This window comes from Phlebotomus papatasi, chromosome 3 (assembly GCF_024763615.1).
Source record: "Phlebotomus papatasi isolate M1 chromosome 3, Ppap_2.1, whole genome shotgun sequence".
Classification (NCBI taxonomy): Eukaryota; Metazoa; Arthropoda; class Insecta; order Diptera; family Psychodidae; genus Phlebotomus; species Phlebotomus papatasi.
The window spans coordinates 87,882,270-87,902,763 of record NC_077224.1 but is presented as its reverse complement, the minus strand read 5'-3'; the positions used below and the strand labels follow the sequence as shown (position 1 = coordinate 87,902,763).

General features: G+C 34.0%; 1 protein-coding gene across 2 annotated transcripts in view; it reads right to left on the bottom strand.

The window, feature by feature from the left end:
* The window catches only part of LOC129806234 (monocarboxylate transporter 2-like), a 66,518-nt gene continuing 46,024 nt past the window's right edge, over positions 1 to 20,494 (bottom strand). For both annotated transcript variants that reach the window (XM_055854669.1, XM_055854668.1), the window contains 3 exons: positions 5,677 to 5,851; positions 5,242 to 5,469; positions 1 to 1,377 (listed from right to left, as the gene is read on the bottom strand). In XM_055854669.1, coding sequence (XP_055710644.1) covers positions 270 to 1,377; positions 5,242 to 5,469; positions 5,677 to 5,851 — 1,511 coding nt within the window. In that variant the 3' untranslated portion in view covers positions 1 to 269. The remainder of the gene's footprint in view (positions 1,378 to 5,241; positions 5,470 to 5,676; positions 5,852 to 20,494) is intronic.

Genomic DNA, 20,494 nt, shown 5'->3' with positions numbered 1-20,494 from the left:
TTTCAATAATTCCTTGCTTCTATGGACTAAATTATTTATTTCCAACCACTCTGTGAGTCTATTCTTGAAATATTCACTACACAAATTCGATAAATATTCCTGCATTTGCGGCTACAGTCTTATAATACACAGATTTATACAAATTTATTGTATCTTTTTGTTGTTGTTGTCATATCTCTTGGGACAGGGGGCTCCCGCTTTCGCATTCCGGTGCTAAAAATTGAGAGTGAAATTGGTCAGGTACTTTGAGATGCGTTTCAGGGAGTAACTCATACGGATGCCTCGTCAATCACAGTTATTGCATTTGCTGGCGGATGCCAGAGTTTATGGTGCCTGTGGCTGTTGGTGATTGATGGTGGTTCTAGGCAGTCGATATTGAGGCTTTTATCTCCTCCATTTGATGTAGTTTCTTCATCAGCTTCACTTATTTTGGCATTTTTGTTCATTGAGATGGACACTCGACGGCGTTTCCGTTCCAGCAAAGCCGGCAGTTCGGCATTGAGATTGTTCTCGAATTCACTCAGCATCAGGAAGTTTTCTACTTTGTTGCAGGATGTTATACAATCCCCTACGTAGTCTAGGTCATCTAGAAGATTGTCCGGAAGATCCATGTCTGCTATTCCTTCCTCTGAGATGCATGTCAATTCGGGCTTTTCAGCTGCAGGTTCTAGGAATTTATCTGTAAGCTGGGGGATTAGCAATTCAGAACCAATCATGAGAGTAGCTCCAGTCACAAGGACTCCAGGTTCATGGTCGGGTTCCTGTGAAAATGAGAGCTTTCTGCGTTGTGGACAGGAATCTGATGTACAGAGATGTCGAGTTCCATTGGCTCTGGTGTGTTTGTGCCTGGACAAGCTTCTTCGGTGCAGGTCCACAAAGAACAGCACTAGGCAACCCAGAAGGGCACACATTGAACTAAAGTAGTACCCTTCCTTGGCTCCAGCTCTCTCACTAATGTATCCAGTCAGGGGCACTCCAAAGGCTATTGGAGCCGCCTGGGAGAATTGAACAAATCCCCATGTCCTTGCAAAATTCCTCGCTCGTACTCTCTCGTAAGTGTACATCTTGAGGGAATAGTGATACCCTCCGCAGAAGATCCCGTAGATCCAGACAAACATCACGTACCCATGGTAGTTTCCATGGACAGCTGTGAAGGCCAGGATGCTGATACCGCACATAAAAACGCTCGTCTGGCAGAGATATTGACGAGCAATTCGGCATTCTACGCTGTTTCTCACCACCAGCATCCCAAAAGCTCCACAACCTAGCATAAAGGCCAGTCCTAGATATGCCTGAAGTACCACAATGCGATCCCCTATGCCATCCTGCTCCATTTGGTGGGCCAGGTAGTAAATTGGGGTATTGATGCCAAAGCCGCTGTTGGAAAAGGGATATGTTGGTTAATTGATCTACAGAATTTGGTAATGGATATTGAAATAAGGGTATCAGGGCTTTGATGGATCGGAACGCTAGGGTCTTTGTTCGATTTTTCTACAATGGATTTTACGAACTAGCTCCTTAAAAGCTTCAGCTTCTTTTTTGATATCCAAATGAGGTCATTCTACATGTCATAAAATCAAGATGGCGGTTTTTATATATAAATTTTCTTTTTCTGAAATGATTTTCAAAATTTCCTGCGGAATAGATTGACCGATAGAGGCGAATATGATATCGCTCGAAAGGTCTTGAAATTCTTCACAACCTATGCAAGCCATTGTGAGAAGGTGTTGACCTCGGGCAGACCTAGGATAAGGTTACTGAATCAAATTCAGAATCTTGCCTTGGAACGCCTCGGGATCGAACCCGAACATCTACCTGAAATGGCAGAGGATTAGCTTAATTTTGAATTTTTAAATTAAAATTCTAGCCTTCAAATTAGGCTCTGCAATAGGGCTTAAACCGAGTTTAGAAGTAGGGATTTAAAATCTTAAAATCTTAAAGTTTATTGGAATTTATTGAATAATTTTGAATTCAGGAAAAAAACCTTGTTTAAATACACCAGATTGAGCATTTTACCTTAAATATTACTTAAAGATCTTTCGAAAATGTATTTAAACAATTTTGCAGAATTCATTGAGGTATAATCTTCAAATTGTCTAGAATATTTTATATTAGCAAAAATACGTAATAGTTATTAGTATTTAGATCAGAGGTGTCCAAGAAACCGTTGAAACCGAATTAACGTCAAAATAAGTTTGTTATAGTAGCGTTTTGACCATTGACGTACATGTTTCATTTGACGTTAATTCGGTTTCAACGGTTTCTTGCACACCTCTGATTTAGATTATCCAAATTAGAATATAGATAGTTTCAGAAATACATGGGACTAGGGCTGATAAGAATTATTTACTATATATATATTTTTAAATTGTAGATACGCTCAAGTGGGTTCTGGTCAAAATCATGAAAGCCAAAATTCCGAATTCTTGAAATTGTCATAGGATCTTGACCGATACCGATTCAAGCCCAACTTAGAAATTGATTATAAGTCATTGAGAATTTTAAAACAAAAACGTTTTTTAAATAGATTCTAAAGATCCTGAAATTAGGGATTTATTATAGGACTAAGGAGAGTAGGGGGCTTTCATAAATCTTCTTTTAGTAATAGGATTTATTCAAAAATCATTTTAGAACGTTTTTTTTTAATAATCTAAAATTTAGATAAAACGTTTTTAAGAAGATTTTGAAGGTTCCAAGGATAGGGGTTTAATTGAGACAAGGGGAGATTCAGTTGAAAGGTCCTAAAATTCTGAAAGTCTGAACGAGTTTTAACCGGTAATGATTCGGTTATGAACCTGTCATTGAAATTTGGAATTATATTAATTTGCAATTTGGAAACATATTAAAATGGGTTTGGAGTATACCTTAATAGGCCTTTAAGTCAGATATTTAGATTTCAGCAACCTAATACGAGCTGCAGACTTAAGTCTTAGTCATATAACTTAACTACTCTAATTTCTTTACAATTAAGATTTTTGAAACAAAATCCTAGGCTTGGATTATTAAGGGCAAACGACCTAGGGTGAAAGGAACACCTATTGATACTTTAAGAATTTTTCATGCCATACTTATCGACACTTTCACTATCAATTTTAGATATGAAATTTGAACATCTCTTTTTATAAGAAAATGTATATTATCGAAAAAAACATCATATTACTTGCGTTTTACCAAACAGATTAAAAAAATTTAATCATTTTGACAAAAGTGTCAATATTAATTCCCTGTCGAAGAGGTGTTCCTTCGACCCTATTACATTTTGAAAAAGCAAGAAAATTGGTTGATATTTAGGATTTTGAGACCTTTAAGAACTGCGGGCTAAATCTTTAGTCTAAAGACAGTGGGAGCCAGAATCCCGAAAGCCAAAATCCCGAAAGCACACCTACGGCTTAAACCGAAATACGGCTTAACCAAATTATAATCAAAATCATAATCAGACTGCATTCCTATCAGTTTGCCACTAATCCGTGTCTTGATTTAAGCCATTGGTTTTGTTTAGGGCGTTAAGAGGTCCTCAAAATCCCGAAAGCCAAAATTCGGAAAGTCAAAATCCTGAAAGCCACATAAGGGATTAAATAGATTCAGATTGATTCTCGAAAATATTTAGCTTGCAAAAACTTGGCAGTAGGGGAAGGTTTTCAGGCTTCGCATATACTCTGGCATCGAACATTTCATATTTTCCATAGTCCTTTAAAAGCCTGAAAGCCTTCTCTGTAAGATTTATCCCAAATATAGCTTTCAGATTTAAGGCTTAACCATATGGCTTAACTGCTTTAATTTCTTATCAATCACGTGTTTTTGGAAAAAATTAACTTAGGACTGAATTGTTAAAGGAAAATGACTTATTAGGTTCTCAAAACCAATAAAATTGCTCGCTATTTAAGATTTTGAGAACTTCGGGAACTGGGCTAAACCTCTGATCTGAAGGCCACTAAAATGTGATACAGTAATGGCTTAGGATCATCCATTAGAGGTCCTTGGCATAAATTTCCTTTACCTATCCGTTACTGCTAAATATTCTTGAGGATTTAGCCTGAGTCTAGGGCCTAAAACGGTCTTTAGACTAGATAGAGGTTTAGCCTAGTTCCTGAAGTCCTCAAAATTTTAAATAACAAGCTATAATATTGTTTTCAGAATCTAATTAGGTCATTTGCCGTTAATAATCCAATTCTGAACTAAAATTTTCCGAAAAACCTTAACCGATAGGAAATTTGTGAAGCCCTATGGCTACGTCTTGTTCATAGGAGTTCGTTAAAATGGTCTTCAGACTTGAGGTTTAGCCAAGCTCCCGACGGTCTCAAAATACTAAATAGCAACATTTTTTATTGCTTCTTCAGAATTTAATAAGTCATTTTGTCATTAATAATCCAATCCTAATTCAATTTTTTCCAAAAAATCTTGATTGTTGAAAAATTAGAGCATAGTTAAATTTTATGGCTAAGGCCGGCTTCACAACCTAAGGTTTAGCCCAGTTCCCGATCTTCTCGAATTTCAAAATAGCATCCAATTTAATTGGTTTTTCAAAATTTAATGGTCCAATCTTCCTATCAATGGTTGTTCAATCTTAAGTGATAATTTTCCAAAAAATCTTGATTAAGAAGAAATTATAGAAGTTAAGCCATACAGCTAAGCCTTAGGTCTGTATCCCGTATAAGTCTCAGCTCTGAAGAATGTATAAGTCTTCGTACCTTGCTTTGCTTAAACTTCTCAATCTTTGCAAATCTCTCTTTTTTTAGGGAACCCGAACACTCTGTGAAATCCACTCGACATTTTTTTCTCTGGTGATAAAGACCTCTTCTATCTCAATCAAATCTTTCTCATAAATCATGTTTAAGTCCTCCAAAAATTATCAATTGACGTTAATTGTGAATTGGTTTACGATTGTTTATTTTGGCTCAATCACAATCTTATCTTTTGAATGCTCAATTCATGAGTTGATTGCTTCCAAGTTAGTTAGCTCAATAAAAGATTCAGCATATTTGTATCTTAATGCTACCTATTCCAATTTACAACTGAAGGTAGCTCCACTAATGACTCTGCATTTTTCTTCTGCACAAAACACTCAATTTATTCTTCCGTTTCGAATGGTGTTTGTGGGTAATTGCTTTGTGAGGAAACTACCTCATTTTGGCGCCAAAGCGAGAAATTGGACACAGGTGAGAATTTGCAAGTAATTGTGGGTGGGACAATTAATTACCGGGGACTGCAATTTCTTCTGGGTTTCTCTTAAGTATTGATTACCTGATGGCCGTTGAGACGAGAAGAATCCTTACGGTTTTGCTGCGAAGGGTGCGAAAGTCGAAGAATGGAGGTGAATCATCCTGCTTGTTTTTGTCCTTAATCTTTCGACGTTGGTTTTTGAGGTGAAGAATTGCACGTCTTTGGGGATGATAGAGGGATGCTGATCTGTAGAATGTGCCCAAGATGAATGTGAGAAACACAACACCAGTCACTGCCTGTAATCCTAATCTGTGCCACACAGAAAGATTCCTTTTTAGTAATTTTTTCTCTTCCTTTCTTTTAAAAAAAAATGTATAAATTGTGAAAGAAGAGAAAGAAGTTGAATATAATAAAATTTAATGAGTATGACAATTAATTGCAGTAACTAAGCGCAAGAATGTGGTTTTGCCACCAGGAATATATTGCAATATGCATTATTTTTAATGTACACCATACCTCCATCCAATTGAGTCTATCGTGGATTTTATAAATGCCGACATCACTGTGATACCCAAGCCACTTCCGGCCACAATGAATATCTCTACAAACTCCCGGCGTCGCTTGAAATATTGCGCCACCATGAGAGTTGAGCAGTCTCTGGTCATTCCAACGCCAATTCCAACAACTGTAGCTGGAAAATTAGGAAATTTTATTTAGAAAAGTTTAGGAGATAGGAAGCAAGAGTTATTTGGTTGTTCTTAAACTGTGCCTTATCTATTTTCCACATTTTCGAGGAAGTTGCATTTTCCTACCGATTTGGAAAATTTGAGTAAGAAAACGGTAAATTTTACGTTACTCAAATCACCTCAAACAGAGGTAACTTTATTGACTATGTCTTGCGTTACTGATACGTTTTTTGGATTAAAATTTGTGCAGGGGTTCGCACCATTAGATAGAGGAGGATGGGGTAGTTTCACGCAGTTACACATTTTATCAAGACTTATGCCGGCTTCAGACTGGAGATTTAGCCCAGTTCCCGAAGGTCTCAAAAATCTAAATAACAAGCAATTTAATTAATTTTTCAAAATCCAATGAATCATTTGCCCTTATAATCCAATCCTAAACAACAATTTTCTAAAAAAAAACCGGGCCTGATTAGGAATTAGAGGAGTTAAGACAGATGGCTAAGTCTTAGGTCTGAAGCCCGTATTTTTTCCTAAACGAATATGAACCATTTTCGAACAACTAAGCCCTGTTAGTTTCTTTTGATTTTGGCTTATTAAAAAATATAGCAGAATTCCTAGATAGTCATTTATTAACAACAATTGTCAAGATATAATTGTTGTTATTTTTTGCATAGTATAATTTCCAGAGTATGCAAAAACTAAAACTATATGGAAATTCGAGGAACAAAAAAGGTGGCCGGAACTGCAAGCTGGCCGAAATTTGGTACATTTACCTTACTTATTGGCTACTAATCGGTTCATAACCGATTTGAACCGATTTATAAATCACTCGAAACATAAATCACTCGAAATACTTTAGGAGAAATACAATTTCAGTTCAGATAAAAATTAATTATTAGGTTGGAATCATTTCTGGCTTGTCAAGAATTCTAAGACCTTTCCAAAGAACCCAAACGTGATACCATTTATTTGAAAAATACGCTTTCCAGTGGCTTTTTAACCCTTGACCTTGAAAAAAAGCGATCTTATAACACGAACAATCTTTTCACTTTCAAGACCCGTCAAATAATTTCGTCAGATATCTTTAAGATTTCCGCAGAAAATATCTACACCTCTGCAGGAAATCTGCCGAGAAATCTGTAGATATTCCTACGAATTTTATTTGGGCTTGGGACAAAATTCGTCAGAAATTTTTGCAGATTTTCTGACGAATCCTGGTGCATACTCTGACGAATTTCTGTAGATATTTTGCCGATTTTCTGTAGATTTTTCTACATTCCAGACTTTCCAGACAGCTGTGTCTGAAAAGATGGAATATTTTTCACTGAGTTTTTCAAAATTCAATAGAGTTATTCTTGGTGATTTCACGGTGTTTATATAAAATAAAGAATTCTGCGACGCCGTGTTATAAGTAGAGAATTATGAAGTGAAAACTTTAAACAGAATGTCAACCTAATTCGTGTTTTTGTATCATTCCATGGGTGATTTTTAAGAAATTAGTATTTTTGCTCGCATTTTTTTACTCATCTAAAATATGTACTCGGTTATGCTTGTTAAGCAGAGCATACCATTTTCTTTATAACTTCTACAGTTTCTTCAAATATCAACAATATTTTTGTGAAGTAATGGAGGCTATGCAGATTTTATAGGGAGAAATTCTGTCGAGAATCTGCAGATTTTCGGTAGAATTTCTGTCGAAAATCTACAGATTTTCTACGCAGAAATTCTGCCGAAAATCTACAAATTTTTTTCTGAATCTGCTAGAATTTACCATTAAAATTCAAAAAACCTCTGAGTAAAATTGGCAGGTAGAGCAATGATTTGACGGGGATATATCGCTTAACGGCTGCAAAAATTCCCTTATGCATTTGTATGTAAATGAGCTTTTTGCTTCAACTTCATGGCCTCATGCCATAGGGTTTTTTGTAACGTTTGACCTTGAAAAACCATTAGGAGTGATTCAGTGATGTTTTCGTATGCGGACGAATGTCCGCCTGGATAATCTCTAAATCATATTCAAAAATGAAAAACAAAATCGTACAAAGCTTTTTCGAGCAATCGAATCAAAACAAAATCGACCTTTTTCGAGCTTTGGGTGGCAGATCGGCAAATCGCACCGGTCTGTCTCTATGATCGCGTTGATAGTCCCGATCAGTCTCTGAAATCGCGGTGATTGCACAGTCTACTCTATATGCTCGCGCTCATCGGCATGTAAAGTTTATCACCGAGAACTGGATAAACCTCCAGTCTGAAACCCATTGCGCTGTCAAAGGTCTTACCGTTTTCCTCAAATTCAACTTAATTAATTTTATATGTACTATTGTAACGCATATGCGTGATTTCCTTGTTAATTTAATATTCATAGAGTAATTTTAAACAACTATTTTTCTGAACTTTCAGATTTTTGATAGAATTGTCAATTTATTGGGTTTTACTTTGACAGCTGTCATCGTAATCATTTGTCAACTTGATGTTTTAATGACGTATTAAATACAGCCAAATTCGTCAAATATGAACATTTTGGGGTTACAGAAGATATTTCTCACTCTTAAAATTAAACAATATTTTCAAAAACGGAAAAGGGGAATTCTTATGAAATGCACTAACCCTAAAATAAGAAAAAGAACTTTTGGGAAAATTATCATTATAATTTAATAGTAAATAAATGGGTTTTGTCGCAGAAATTAATATATAATACGATAATATTTATGAAGCACAAGAGAAAGGTGGCTCTAATTGGTCTCAAAGTAAAACTTTCATCACATAACATCAAATGTTACTTAGGACTTAAACCAAGACACGACTTAGTGGAAATTGATTTAAATTGATTTTAATAGTTCAATCATTATTTCGAATATAATTACGCTAAGTCGTCTCTCGGTTAATCCTTAAGTCTGCCAAGGCCCTAAGCGTGGCCTTTACGATAATTTTCGGCTTTAATCATTTTTGAAATAACATTCCGGAAATGTTAATTTTACCCTGCATTATTGATCCGAAATCGGTGTTAATATTATGCTTTTTAGGTTTATTAGGGGTTAAAGTTACCCTTTTTCATGTTAATTTTACACTTAAAATGGTGTAAAATTAACATTAAAAAATGTTGATATATTTTTATACCTAAAAAGTGTTAAAGTTTTTTTTTCTCAGTGAAGGTCCACCCGGGTTTAATAAATTTTATGAAATTTTTCAATTTCTCTTCAGTTTCTTTGTTTATGAATTGATGGAGCTTTTCATTGACTCGCTGTGACATTTCACTTTTCTGGAAATGGGATACTTTCTTCAGCTAAAAGGCACAAAAGTTACTTCTCTCGTGGGTGTCATTGGACTCTATTTATCAACCTAATCCTCTAGCAAATCCTTCTGAGTTGTCAATGAACTTCCACATTATTGATTTCTTTTCTCTGGTGAGAGATCCTACCTCAAGCTTAAGCCAATTGTGGTTTTTCAGATCAAATTTCTCACGGTACTAAATTGATGGTATGTTTTTCTTTTCGCCTAAAGCTTCTATCAGAGCTTTTAAATGTTCATGGAAAATTTTTTTTTCACGAGATGGAAGTGTGAATTTTTTTTTCTGGAGAAAAAGATATGAAGAGTAAATTTTCTTTGTTGAAATTTGTCATTAATTTCCCGGTGAATTTTCTCTTAGTGTGAGGAAAAATTTTAACGAGCATTGGGAAGATGAATGGTTGTTCTTTTCTTGTGGGAAAAGTTGGGAGAGAAGGAATATTGAGGTATTTAGAAAGGGATTTTTTCTTCACTTGAACTCTTGGTGACTCCTATGGTCAACTTTTCTTCTTCTGGCCGAGATGATGATGGCACTTTCCATGGGCTTTTTCTTCCATGTCAAACGCATTTTTCCGGTGCGGGAAAATATGATAAATTGCCAAAAGTTGCTTATCTGTTTTTCACGCCACGGGATACCTGATGATTTTTCATTCCGTTTGGGCCCAATTTGAGGAGTGGTCTTTTATTGCACGAAGTCAGAGCTATATTGATATTAATAAATTGTCTACCTTGTCATTTCTACTGAACTGAGGTCTCTAGACCAAACGGATAGAGACAGTGACTTGAGGTTTTTGAAAGTTACTAAAACTAGTACGAAACTACCCAAGAAACATTTTTTTCTTAATATACACAGAGAAAAATAGTTGATAATCAGATCGACCCTGTTGATCAAAATAGTTGATTAATTTGACAATTGATCAGTAAGTCGATCGAAATGTTGGTAATTTCTATCAACAGTTGATAGTTTGATCAACAAGTTGGTAAAAAAGTTGATTTTATCTACACAAAAGTTAATTTTCCGATTTTTTCGACTAATAGTTAATCAGTTTTAAATACATTTCTATCAATCGTTGATCATTAAATATTGAAATCAACTTAATGATCAAAATGTGTATAAAATTTATCAACTATTAACTATCAAATATAAAAACCAACTAAATAATCACCTGTCGATAGCAATTGAATAATAGTAAATTCTTAAGAACCAAGACAGTTTTGAACAATTGATTATAGTTAAAAACTCCGTTTCTGTTTGACAAAAACTGATGAGTAACATATTATTAATATTATTGCTTTCTCCAAAAAATCCTAAAGGTTCTGTGATTTTGTAGGCAATTGCATTGAACATATCCACGATACTCAAGTTGGTCAAAAGATTCCACGTGCTCTCTCCAAAACATCACAAATTTTCTGGAATTTTGTTGTCAATTTTTTTGAATACTACCATGATACTCAAGTTAATCAGATGATTCCATCTAATTTCCACAACAACAGTTGATCAAAAAGTGATCAAAAATTAATCATTTGTTAATCGATCAACAGTTGATCAAAAGTTGATCAAAAGTTAATCGTTTGTTAATCGATCAACAGTTGATCAAAAGTTGATCAAAAGTTGATCAAAAGTTGATCATGTGTTAGTCGACCAAGTTGATCAAAATTTGATCAAAAGTTGATCAAAAGTTGATCAAAAGTTGATCAACTGTTGATCTGAGTAATACTGTAATTGTTTCGCAAAATCGTTTCATTGATTGGAGTGGTGAACCAAGCTTTGGCGCCAAGTGATGTTCCTGATTTAATTGACCAATTGCGAAATCTGTAAATATACTATATTTCATGATAACACGTCATTTTGTGTCGTATTTGCACTGTCAGTATATAAATTATTCACTCAAATTCTATCTCGCCTGAATTATAGCTGTTAACTCTAACAAAATTGATCAACTGTTGATCAAACATTGATCAACTGTTGATCAACTGTTGATCAACTGTTGATATTGGGCCATATCTGTAAATATGCTATATTTCGTGTTTTTGTGTCGTATTTGCACTGTCAGTATATAAATTGTTCATTCAAATTCTATCTCGCCTGAATTATAGCTGTTAACTGTAACAAAATTGATCAACTGTTGATCAAATTTTGATCAACTGTTGATCAAATGTTAATGACATTAAAAAATAAACAATTTTATCAAATATCAGATAACAAAGGAATCCATCGACTCATTAAATTCAGATTGGCTTCATATTAACAACATAGATTCGAATAGGCATAATAGGGAACGTCATAATCAAAAAGTGCTACATTAAATTTTCCTTTAAAGTTTAAGATAAAGCACTTTTAATTATTTCATTGTAAAAGTAGCTGAGCGGAATAAAATAACAATAATTACGCTATGCAACAAATTCACTATTGTTTTTCTGTCTCAGAGGTCTCACATGGTACGTTTGATAAGAGTTGAGTCCCCTGATTAAGAATCTGGTTTTAGTTTTGCTCTATCACGTCTCAATTTTTTTAATTACTACTTTTATATTTTTTCTGCTTTGCCTTAGATTATTTGTTACATCTCAGGTTCTGCTGAACAGAACTTAAAAGGCGTAGGTTCGTTGGAAAGGTCATTAGTTGTGTTTCAATTTCCATTATTACACAAAACTTTGTAAAACCACTCCTCTCAGGGTGTAAAATTAGAGTTTCTCTAAAAATTACCACAAAAATAATGGTCTTAAAGTGAGGTTTTAAAAATTTGAATAAGATAAAATAAACAAAACAGGCGATAGGCAACACTTAGGACTACAAAACCGTTTTTGCCATTTTTTGATACTTGGGTGCCTATATATCTCCGATTCTGCTGAACAGAACTGTTTTGTGACTTTGATAGAGAATTTAATTAGCTACATTTTCGTCCATGTGCAACTTTTCGCTAAGATTGTTTTTTAACCTCGAAATTGAGGCTCAAGCGAAAATCTAGCACTTAACCAACTAAACAAAATCTTTACTATTTCACACATTTTGACTTTTTCTTTTTAAATTTAGAAATCTCAGGGTATTTTTTATCTTGTTTTTGACAACTCTAGAAGTTTAATCATTTTTACCATTTTATAAAGTATATTTAGATATTACACAAGTTAATAACTCAAATAATATCTTTAATATCTATAGATTTCAGTTTTACTTCAAGCTTAAAACAAATTTTATTACAAAAATGACATATTAATTGCATAATTTTAAATATTTCTTATTTAATACATGTTTTATAATCAATAAACATCTATACTAGTTAATAATAGAAAACTGTGAATTAAAAGACGGTTAAGAGTCACTGCATGGTAGCATCACAAAAGACAGTGATAAGCTTAGATCAGCTTATAGAGGTGCGATTCCTTCATTTCAAATTTGGATTGTAGCAAACTCGAACAATATTTATACATAAATAATGCAAATTCCCATTAATAATTCTTAAACGTATATAACTTATTATCGTTATTAAAGAGGAAAACTTAATGAAAAATCCATAAAAGTGTCTGAAAATCTTTAAAGTCGATTATCTCGGAAACTATGAGAAATTGAGGCCTCAAACTTTACATCCATTTAGAGCCTCCTTCAGGCTTGATATGTGCAAAATTTCACTTGAAAATTAAGAAAATTGGATGAGAAATGCATAAAAGTGTCTGAAAATCTTTAAAGTCGATTATCTCGGAAACTATGATAGATAGAGGTCTCAAACTTTACATCCGTTTGGAGCCTCTTTCAGGCTTGATATGTGCAAAATTTCATTGGAAAATTAAGAAAATTGGACGAGAAATGCATAAAAGTGTCTGAAAATATTTTATCTCGGATTATCTCGGAAACTATGAGAGATAGGGGCCTCAAACTTTACATACATTTGGAGCCATTTGTAGTTCTAAGTGTTGCCTATCTCCTGGTGTTAATGATTTTTTTTTAATATTTTGTTTATATTATTTTATTCAAATTTTTAAAACCTCACTTTAAGACCATTATTTTTGTGGTAATTTTTAGAGAAACTCTAATTTTACACCCTGGGAGGAGTGGTTTTACAAAGTTTTGTGTAATAATGGAAATTGAAACACAACTAATGACCTTTCCAACGAACCTACGCCTTTTAAGTTCTCTTCAGCAGAACCTGAGATGTAACAAATAATCTAAGGCAAAGCAGAAAAAAGGGACAGATAATCCTAACCGGCTTATGTAGGTGAGATTCTTAACGTGAGCTAACTCGGAGTGCATGCAAATTCGATTTAGAGCTGAAATTGTGAGTCGCCATTCAGTTATCTTGAATAAAATTCGTGAAATTATACAAATTTTGTATTTAAACCAAAATATCAAGGATTTGGATGAACTGACAGAAAAGTGTTATATGGGTGAAATGTAGACCAGAATGTTCTCTATAATTTTTCCATAGAACATGATCTCATCGATTACTCAGAAGCCAAGATAATCGAGGTTTTTTGTTTCTTAACTTGTTTTTTTCATCCAGAGTGCCCCAAGTAGTCATTTGTTGAACTTCAACTATATCAAAGAATTGTTGTATTCTGTGGGACTTTCCATTTAAAACCCTATTTTAAGTGTCTTGGTGGAGTAGAGGCAGTCAAATTGGCATCTGAGTGATTTCAAAGCGTTATTATGGGAAAAATCAATTTTTTCACACTTAAACGGCAAAATCGGAGTGATAGCGTAGTCTGAGCGGAAAATGATGTATGGACGAAATGTAGAGACAAATGTCCTCTACAATTATGTCGAAGTAATCATCAAAATCGGTTCAGCGACAGTCGAGATAATTGAGGTTATGTGATATTGAAATTGGTTTTTCGACTGTGGCGCCCCTGGTGTTGGTCACACGAAGTTCAAATATTCTAGAAAGCTGTAGCATTTGGTGAGATCTTTCGTTTATGCCCTCATTCATCAAAATCGGTCACATAGAACCGGAGATATGATTTTTTGAATTTCGTGAACTTTGACCCCTCATATCTCCGGTTCTATTGAAACCACAGCGCACATACGCACCATTTTGGAAACGTCCTAGACTGGACTACAACATACTAAAATTTCATTAACTTGCACAATGCCGTTTTTGAGAAAAGTGACTTTGAATTTCGATGAATTTTGACGCTATCACAGCGCCACCTGTGGTGACTTTTTGAACTTCCATCTGAAAGTGCTCATCGAGACGAAACCAAAAAGGTAAAATTTAGGTCGCTATGTTAATTAGAACCGGAGATAGAGGCCGGTCAATGTTCGAACTTTGACCCCTTATAGCTCGGGTCAGGGGTTATGGATCGACTTAAGGTTTTTTTTGTTTGATAGGTATAATCAACGGCTACAACATACTAAAATTTCAGCCCGATTGCATAAGGAATTTTTGAGTTATTTAACTTTTAAGATTTAAAAATTTTCTTTTTAATAATAGCGCCCCTAGCGGTGGTTTTATGAACTTGCGATGTTAGAAGGGGAAGTGGCATTTCACGAGAGCTTTCCAAAAAGCCCTCATTTTTTAAATTCTGACGATTAGAACCGGAGTTATGGCCATTTTAAGAAAATTTTTTTGGACCCTTATAGCTCGGGTCAGGGGGGTCGGGGGACCTTAAGTTTGGTATTGATGGAAAGCTCTAAGGCCCAGCTATAACATACTAAAATTTGAGCCCGCTCGATGCCATAGGGGCGGAGCTATTGAGAAAACAAAAAAAGGGGGGTCTTCAAAATGGCGGAAGGAGGGGTGGGGGGTGGGGGGTCAATGCACCAAGTTGCAATTTTCATACGATATTTAACCTTTGCCGAAAACCGCAAGTCGATATCTTTTTTAGTTTAGGAGCTATTAAGCTCCAAAGAGCGGCCGGACGGCCGGCCGGCCGGACGGCCGGCCGGGAACGTAACTTAGCCCCCCATATATTCGTGATCAGGAAGTGGCGAAACACATTTTGGCCAAGTTTGAGCGCGATCGGAGGACATGAAATTTTGTTAGGATTATAGTAGGTGAGATTGTTAAGAATCTCACCTAATATAAAAGTAGTAATTAAAAAAATTGAGACGTGATAGAGCAAAACTAAAACCAGATTCTTAATCAGGGGACTCAACTCTTATCAAACGTACCATGTGAGACCTCTGAGACAGAAAAACAATAGTGAATTTGTTGCATAGCGTTATTATTGTTATTTTATTCCGCTCAGCTACTTTTACAATGAAATAATTAAAAGTGCTTTATCTTAAACTTTAAAGGAAAATTTAATGTAGCACTTTTTGAGTATGACGTTCCCTATTATGCCTATTCGAATCTATGTTGTTAATATGAAGCCAATCTGAATTTAATGAGTCGATGGATTCCTTTGTTATCTGATATTTGATAAAATTGTTTATTTTTTAATGTCATCAACGTTTGATCAACAGTTGATCAAAATTTGATCAACAGTTGATCAATTTTGTTACAGTTAACAGCTATAATTCAGGCGAGATAGAATTTGAGTGAATAATTTATATACTGACAGTGCAAATACGACGCAAAAAGACTTGTTATCATGAAATATAGTATATTTACAGATATCTCGATTGGTCAATTTCGTCAGGAACATCATTTGGCGCCAAAGCTTGGTTCAGCACTCCAATCAATGGAACGATTAATGTAAAGTATTACAATATTACTCAGATGATGCAAAGATTGACAGTTGATCAAAAGTTGATCAATTTTTGATCGACTAACAGATGATCAACTTTGATCAACTTTTGATCAACTGTTGATCGACTAACAGTTGATCAACTGTTGATCGACTAACAGTTGATCAATTTTTGATCAACTTTTGATCAACAGTTGATCTATTAAAAGTTGATCAACCTTTGATCAACTTTTAATCAACTGTTGATTAAAACGTGATCCTATGTAAAGTTGGTCAAAAGTTGATAAAGGTCGATTGATCTGTTGATAATATCGGAAAAAATATCGAAAAACCAACAGTTGATAAAATCAATCAACTTTTGACCAACTTTACATAGGATTCGATATATTAACTTGGTGATTAATTTTATATGAAAAATCAACTTTTTGATCAACTCAATTATCAACTATTTTTCTCTGTGTAGTCTTGTAAAATTCCTTAAGTAAGGCACTATAGAACCAAAAACCTATTTAATTACTTATAACGCTCTTGCTTCCATCACTGAGATTACTATAAGTAAAGTGGCGCACTCTTAAGGATCTTAAGAGCTTCTATAGGAATTTCAACAGAAAATTTGCACTTTAAGTCTTTTAAAAGTGCACTAAAAGACTTGTTTAATACTTAGTTCCATATGGTAGCTATTTTGCTTCTTGGGTAATATGTTAGATTTTCGTTTACCCAGTCGTATTGAATTTTGAAAACAGCTACAATAAATGAATTATACATTGATAGGAATTTAATGGTCAATATATAGTCACGAATATTACTAAAATATTACTTCTTTTTGAGTAATAAAGCAAAGTCAATTTGAAGCTCTTTTAAGAAAAAACATATACTTTAAAAAGTGCTCAGTTTATTAAACGTGTCATTTTTGAGTCACTAGCGGGGAATTTCGGAGTCATTCTGACGTATAAATGTCTGTCACAGTAACCAATATATTATTATCATTATTATTCATCTTGACATTTTTTATTTGTAATTCATATATATTTTTTAATTCCACTGGGATTTTAATTAATCCATCAATTACCTCTGCTATTTTTTTAAGTGTCAGATTTTTGACAGGTCTGTCAATTTAAAGGGTATGTACATTAAATTTTCTCAGTATTTAGGATGAGAAGAATTTTAAATATTTATTTTTATTAAATGTATACTCTTAATTCTATCTTACAAGTCGGTTCATGTTAATTTTGACAGATATGTCATCGTAATGACTTGTCAACTTGACGTTTCAATGACCGTTAAATGAAATTTAAAAGCCACTTGTGATCTAGTCTATGTAACTTTATGTAAACAACCAAATAATTCAAAACTAATTTTGAGGATATGCCCTGCAATTCACGAGCATTCTGCAAAGTTTGGGTCATTGCCACCTTGATTTTTTTGGTAGCTGGAATCAATTTTCCGTGTGTGAATTCTCACTTTTTTCTCCATTTGGATTTCTTTCAATTGGCTTGAGGAGTGTGAGCATGAATGGCTGTCATGTCACTTTCATCCGAGTCTCTCGATGATTGATTAATTCATTTGCTTGTCACTTTTCTTCCGAGCGGCAATCTTTCATGTTTTTCCCATCCCTTCCCCTAACCAAAAAATTGTGGTCTGTATAATCTCTTTAGTCCGATTGGATCGAGAAATCCAGTAAATGTGTGATTACAGAGCAGTCTTGCCATATGCAGTCAAAAGTGTGGTGAGATTTCATTGATGAGGCGCTCACTTGTCATGACATAATGGGTGTAAAGTATATCTTTTGCTTCTTCTCACGCAATTCATATCGTTTTCCTGTGAATTGCTGAGTGAGAAGTTTCTGAAGCACGTGAGTTGATTGTAAAGTTCTGGGAAATCTCATTATTTTATACTGAGAATGGCATATAGCTTGAGGTACAGATTTATTTTTGACAGATCTGTCAAAATGTCTGTTACTGTCAGTGCTTTAATTATTAAGTTATTGGGTATTTATAAATTTACATAACTGGCATAACTATTTGGATAGCTTCAGATATTATTTGAAAATTGACATGTTAATATATTTTTTGACATATCTGTCATAATAACATGCAAAGTTGACATTTCTATTTCTAAAATTAAATGATTAGAGTGTTACTGAATTACAGTAGTGAGTAGTGGAATTTTGAAATTCAAAAGATTTTGACAGAGTTGTCATTGCAAACAATTATAAAGTAGACATTCACTATGTTAACTTACTGGTGTATAGTTTCGGCATAAGTAGACATTGTGGATTTGTCAGAGAATTGTCATAAAAACGTAAATTTAAGAAAAGCAAATTTTTGACAGCGAAAATTACAGTTAATTACTGTCAGTGTTCTAACTGTCACAATCTTTGACAGTTCTGTCATTTTCAAAGCATTTTTCGTTAGCTGATTAATTGAGAAGAAATCTCTTATAAATTTGAACTTGTAATCCAGGCCATTCCTTATGTTTGTAAACACGAAGGAACTTTTCAATAAACCCTCAAGGTTTATTTAGTGTGTAAGCATGAGTGATAGAGCGAAGTTTTGTATTTATTTGCCCAGTGGCTGTGATTCAGTTTGTACTTTGATATCAAACTCCGTATTTTCTGCCATATTTACTTTACTCTCCTCATCCACGAGCATTGGAATCTTTCATCAAGCTTCCTTTCGTGCTTCTTCTTTATTGTGGGAGATGAAGAAGTCTTTTGGCGGGTAAATAATTGAAAATCAATTCATTTATCTCTGGTCTTTTGTACTTTGCCATACTTAGCATTCCCTACAATGTTCTCTCTGGTCATCGATGAATCCACAAGAGTCACTCAAAGGAAAATCAGTGAAAGACGGTGAAGAAGATTGTTCAATATCAAAAATATCCAAGTGGGATTGAAAAGAAGGCTAAAAAAGAAATGTTGAACAAACGAGTGTAGCACGTTTTGGTTAAACTTTTTTAATGGATCTCTAGGCGATGAAGAGAGTAAAAAAAGGAGTGGCAAAGCATTTCAGTTCTGCAGAATACTTGAATTCGTGATCACTGAATTTAATAAAATATTGGGATTGGATTTTCCGACACATTGCAATTACTTTTACGTATTTTTTGATTTATTCGATCACGTGGGATTGAGGAGGAAGTTTTGGGATTGAATTTTATAACATTGTGGGACTGATTTCAGCTTGACAATTGACATTAATAAATCCTGTAATTGAGTTCTTTATGTGGGATTGAAAAGTTCTTGATCACATGCAGTGAATTTTAGTCGAATTTTAGATTCTATGATTGTGGGATTGAATCCCATTTATTATATCACACTTTAGAATTGATTTTCTGACATTTTGGGATTGATCTAACCCAATATTCCAACTATGTTTTTCTTATTTTGAAACTCTAGAATTACATGAGAATTTTAAATTGAACTGAAATTGGTATCTGAAATAGTACGTAGCCAGTAAGGAACTTTAAAGACAAACACCTGAAAATTTAGAATCAATTGTAACTCATTTTGTGTATTTTTGGATTTAGTCTATCATGTGGAATTGAAGAGGTTTCAATCACATCTAGTCTTTGATTTCAGTAAAATTTTGGGATTGATTTTTATTACATTATGGGATAGATTGCAGACTATTTTACAATTGACATCAGTTAATTATTTAACTATAATCCCATATAATTATTTAATTATTTGGGATTTAAAAGTTCCTAATAATACGTGGTGAATAATTTTAGTCGAATTTAGGATTTGATGATTGTGGGATTCAATCCCATTTATTCAATTCAATTTTAGAGTTTTTAAAACAGTAAATCATAAAGAATTAATTTTAAATTACAGATGAACCAATCCCAAAAGTTTATAAAAACACTCTCATTTGATCTTAAAAAACAGATTTGTGATAATTAATTTCCATTATTTCAAAAATTCAAATACGATTCTTCTAGAATTAGAAAATTTTAGAATGGTTTGGAATCAGTAATGGCAATTTCGGCATTTCGATAAAGAGATCAATTATAGATGATGCCTTCTCCATGGAATTCGAGCAACAAAATTGACCGTACACTTGCTTTTATGTAAAATGGCTCGAGGTTTTGATTTCTTTTCAAATTGCTTATCCAGTTGATCTTCTGTCGTGGTCGTTTTTCTTGGTGTCTCTTAAACTTCTAGACAGCTTTTGGTCCAATTTGTTCCGATTATCATGAGAGAATTTTAATGATGCTGAATTTTTTCTCACAGTCTCGATGGTTTGTTTGGTTTCAGGAAGGAATTTCTCTGAATATCTTTCTCTTGTTGTTTCGGTAATAGAAATTATTGAGGATTCCTTTGAGTTGAACTTTTAATTTGCTATCCTAAGTATATTTGGTCATTTTAATTCACTCTTGAGTTAAATTAATATGGAGTAATTTGCCTTTGGGGGAGAATGTCTTGAGCAAACTCAATAACATAATTTTGAATGGTGCATCATTAGAGGCGAAAGAAGAGATTTTTCAAGAGCTGGCTCCTTAATTCAAGAGTAGCTTTAGATGATTGTTTTGTTAATATTTATACGTATTGTGGTTATTTCGGAAGTTCTTGTCTTTCGATTGGGCTAAAACTTATACAAAGTTTTGTCTGTAACTTCTTAGTCAGGAAAGACTTCTGAAGATTGAAACCGTATCATTGACTACGTTGAATTATATTTAATGAAATTTAAACTTTAAACGGGAACATTCGCTGTGTAAATGGGAACAATCGCGGCGAATTGAGA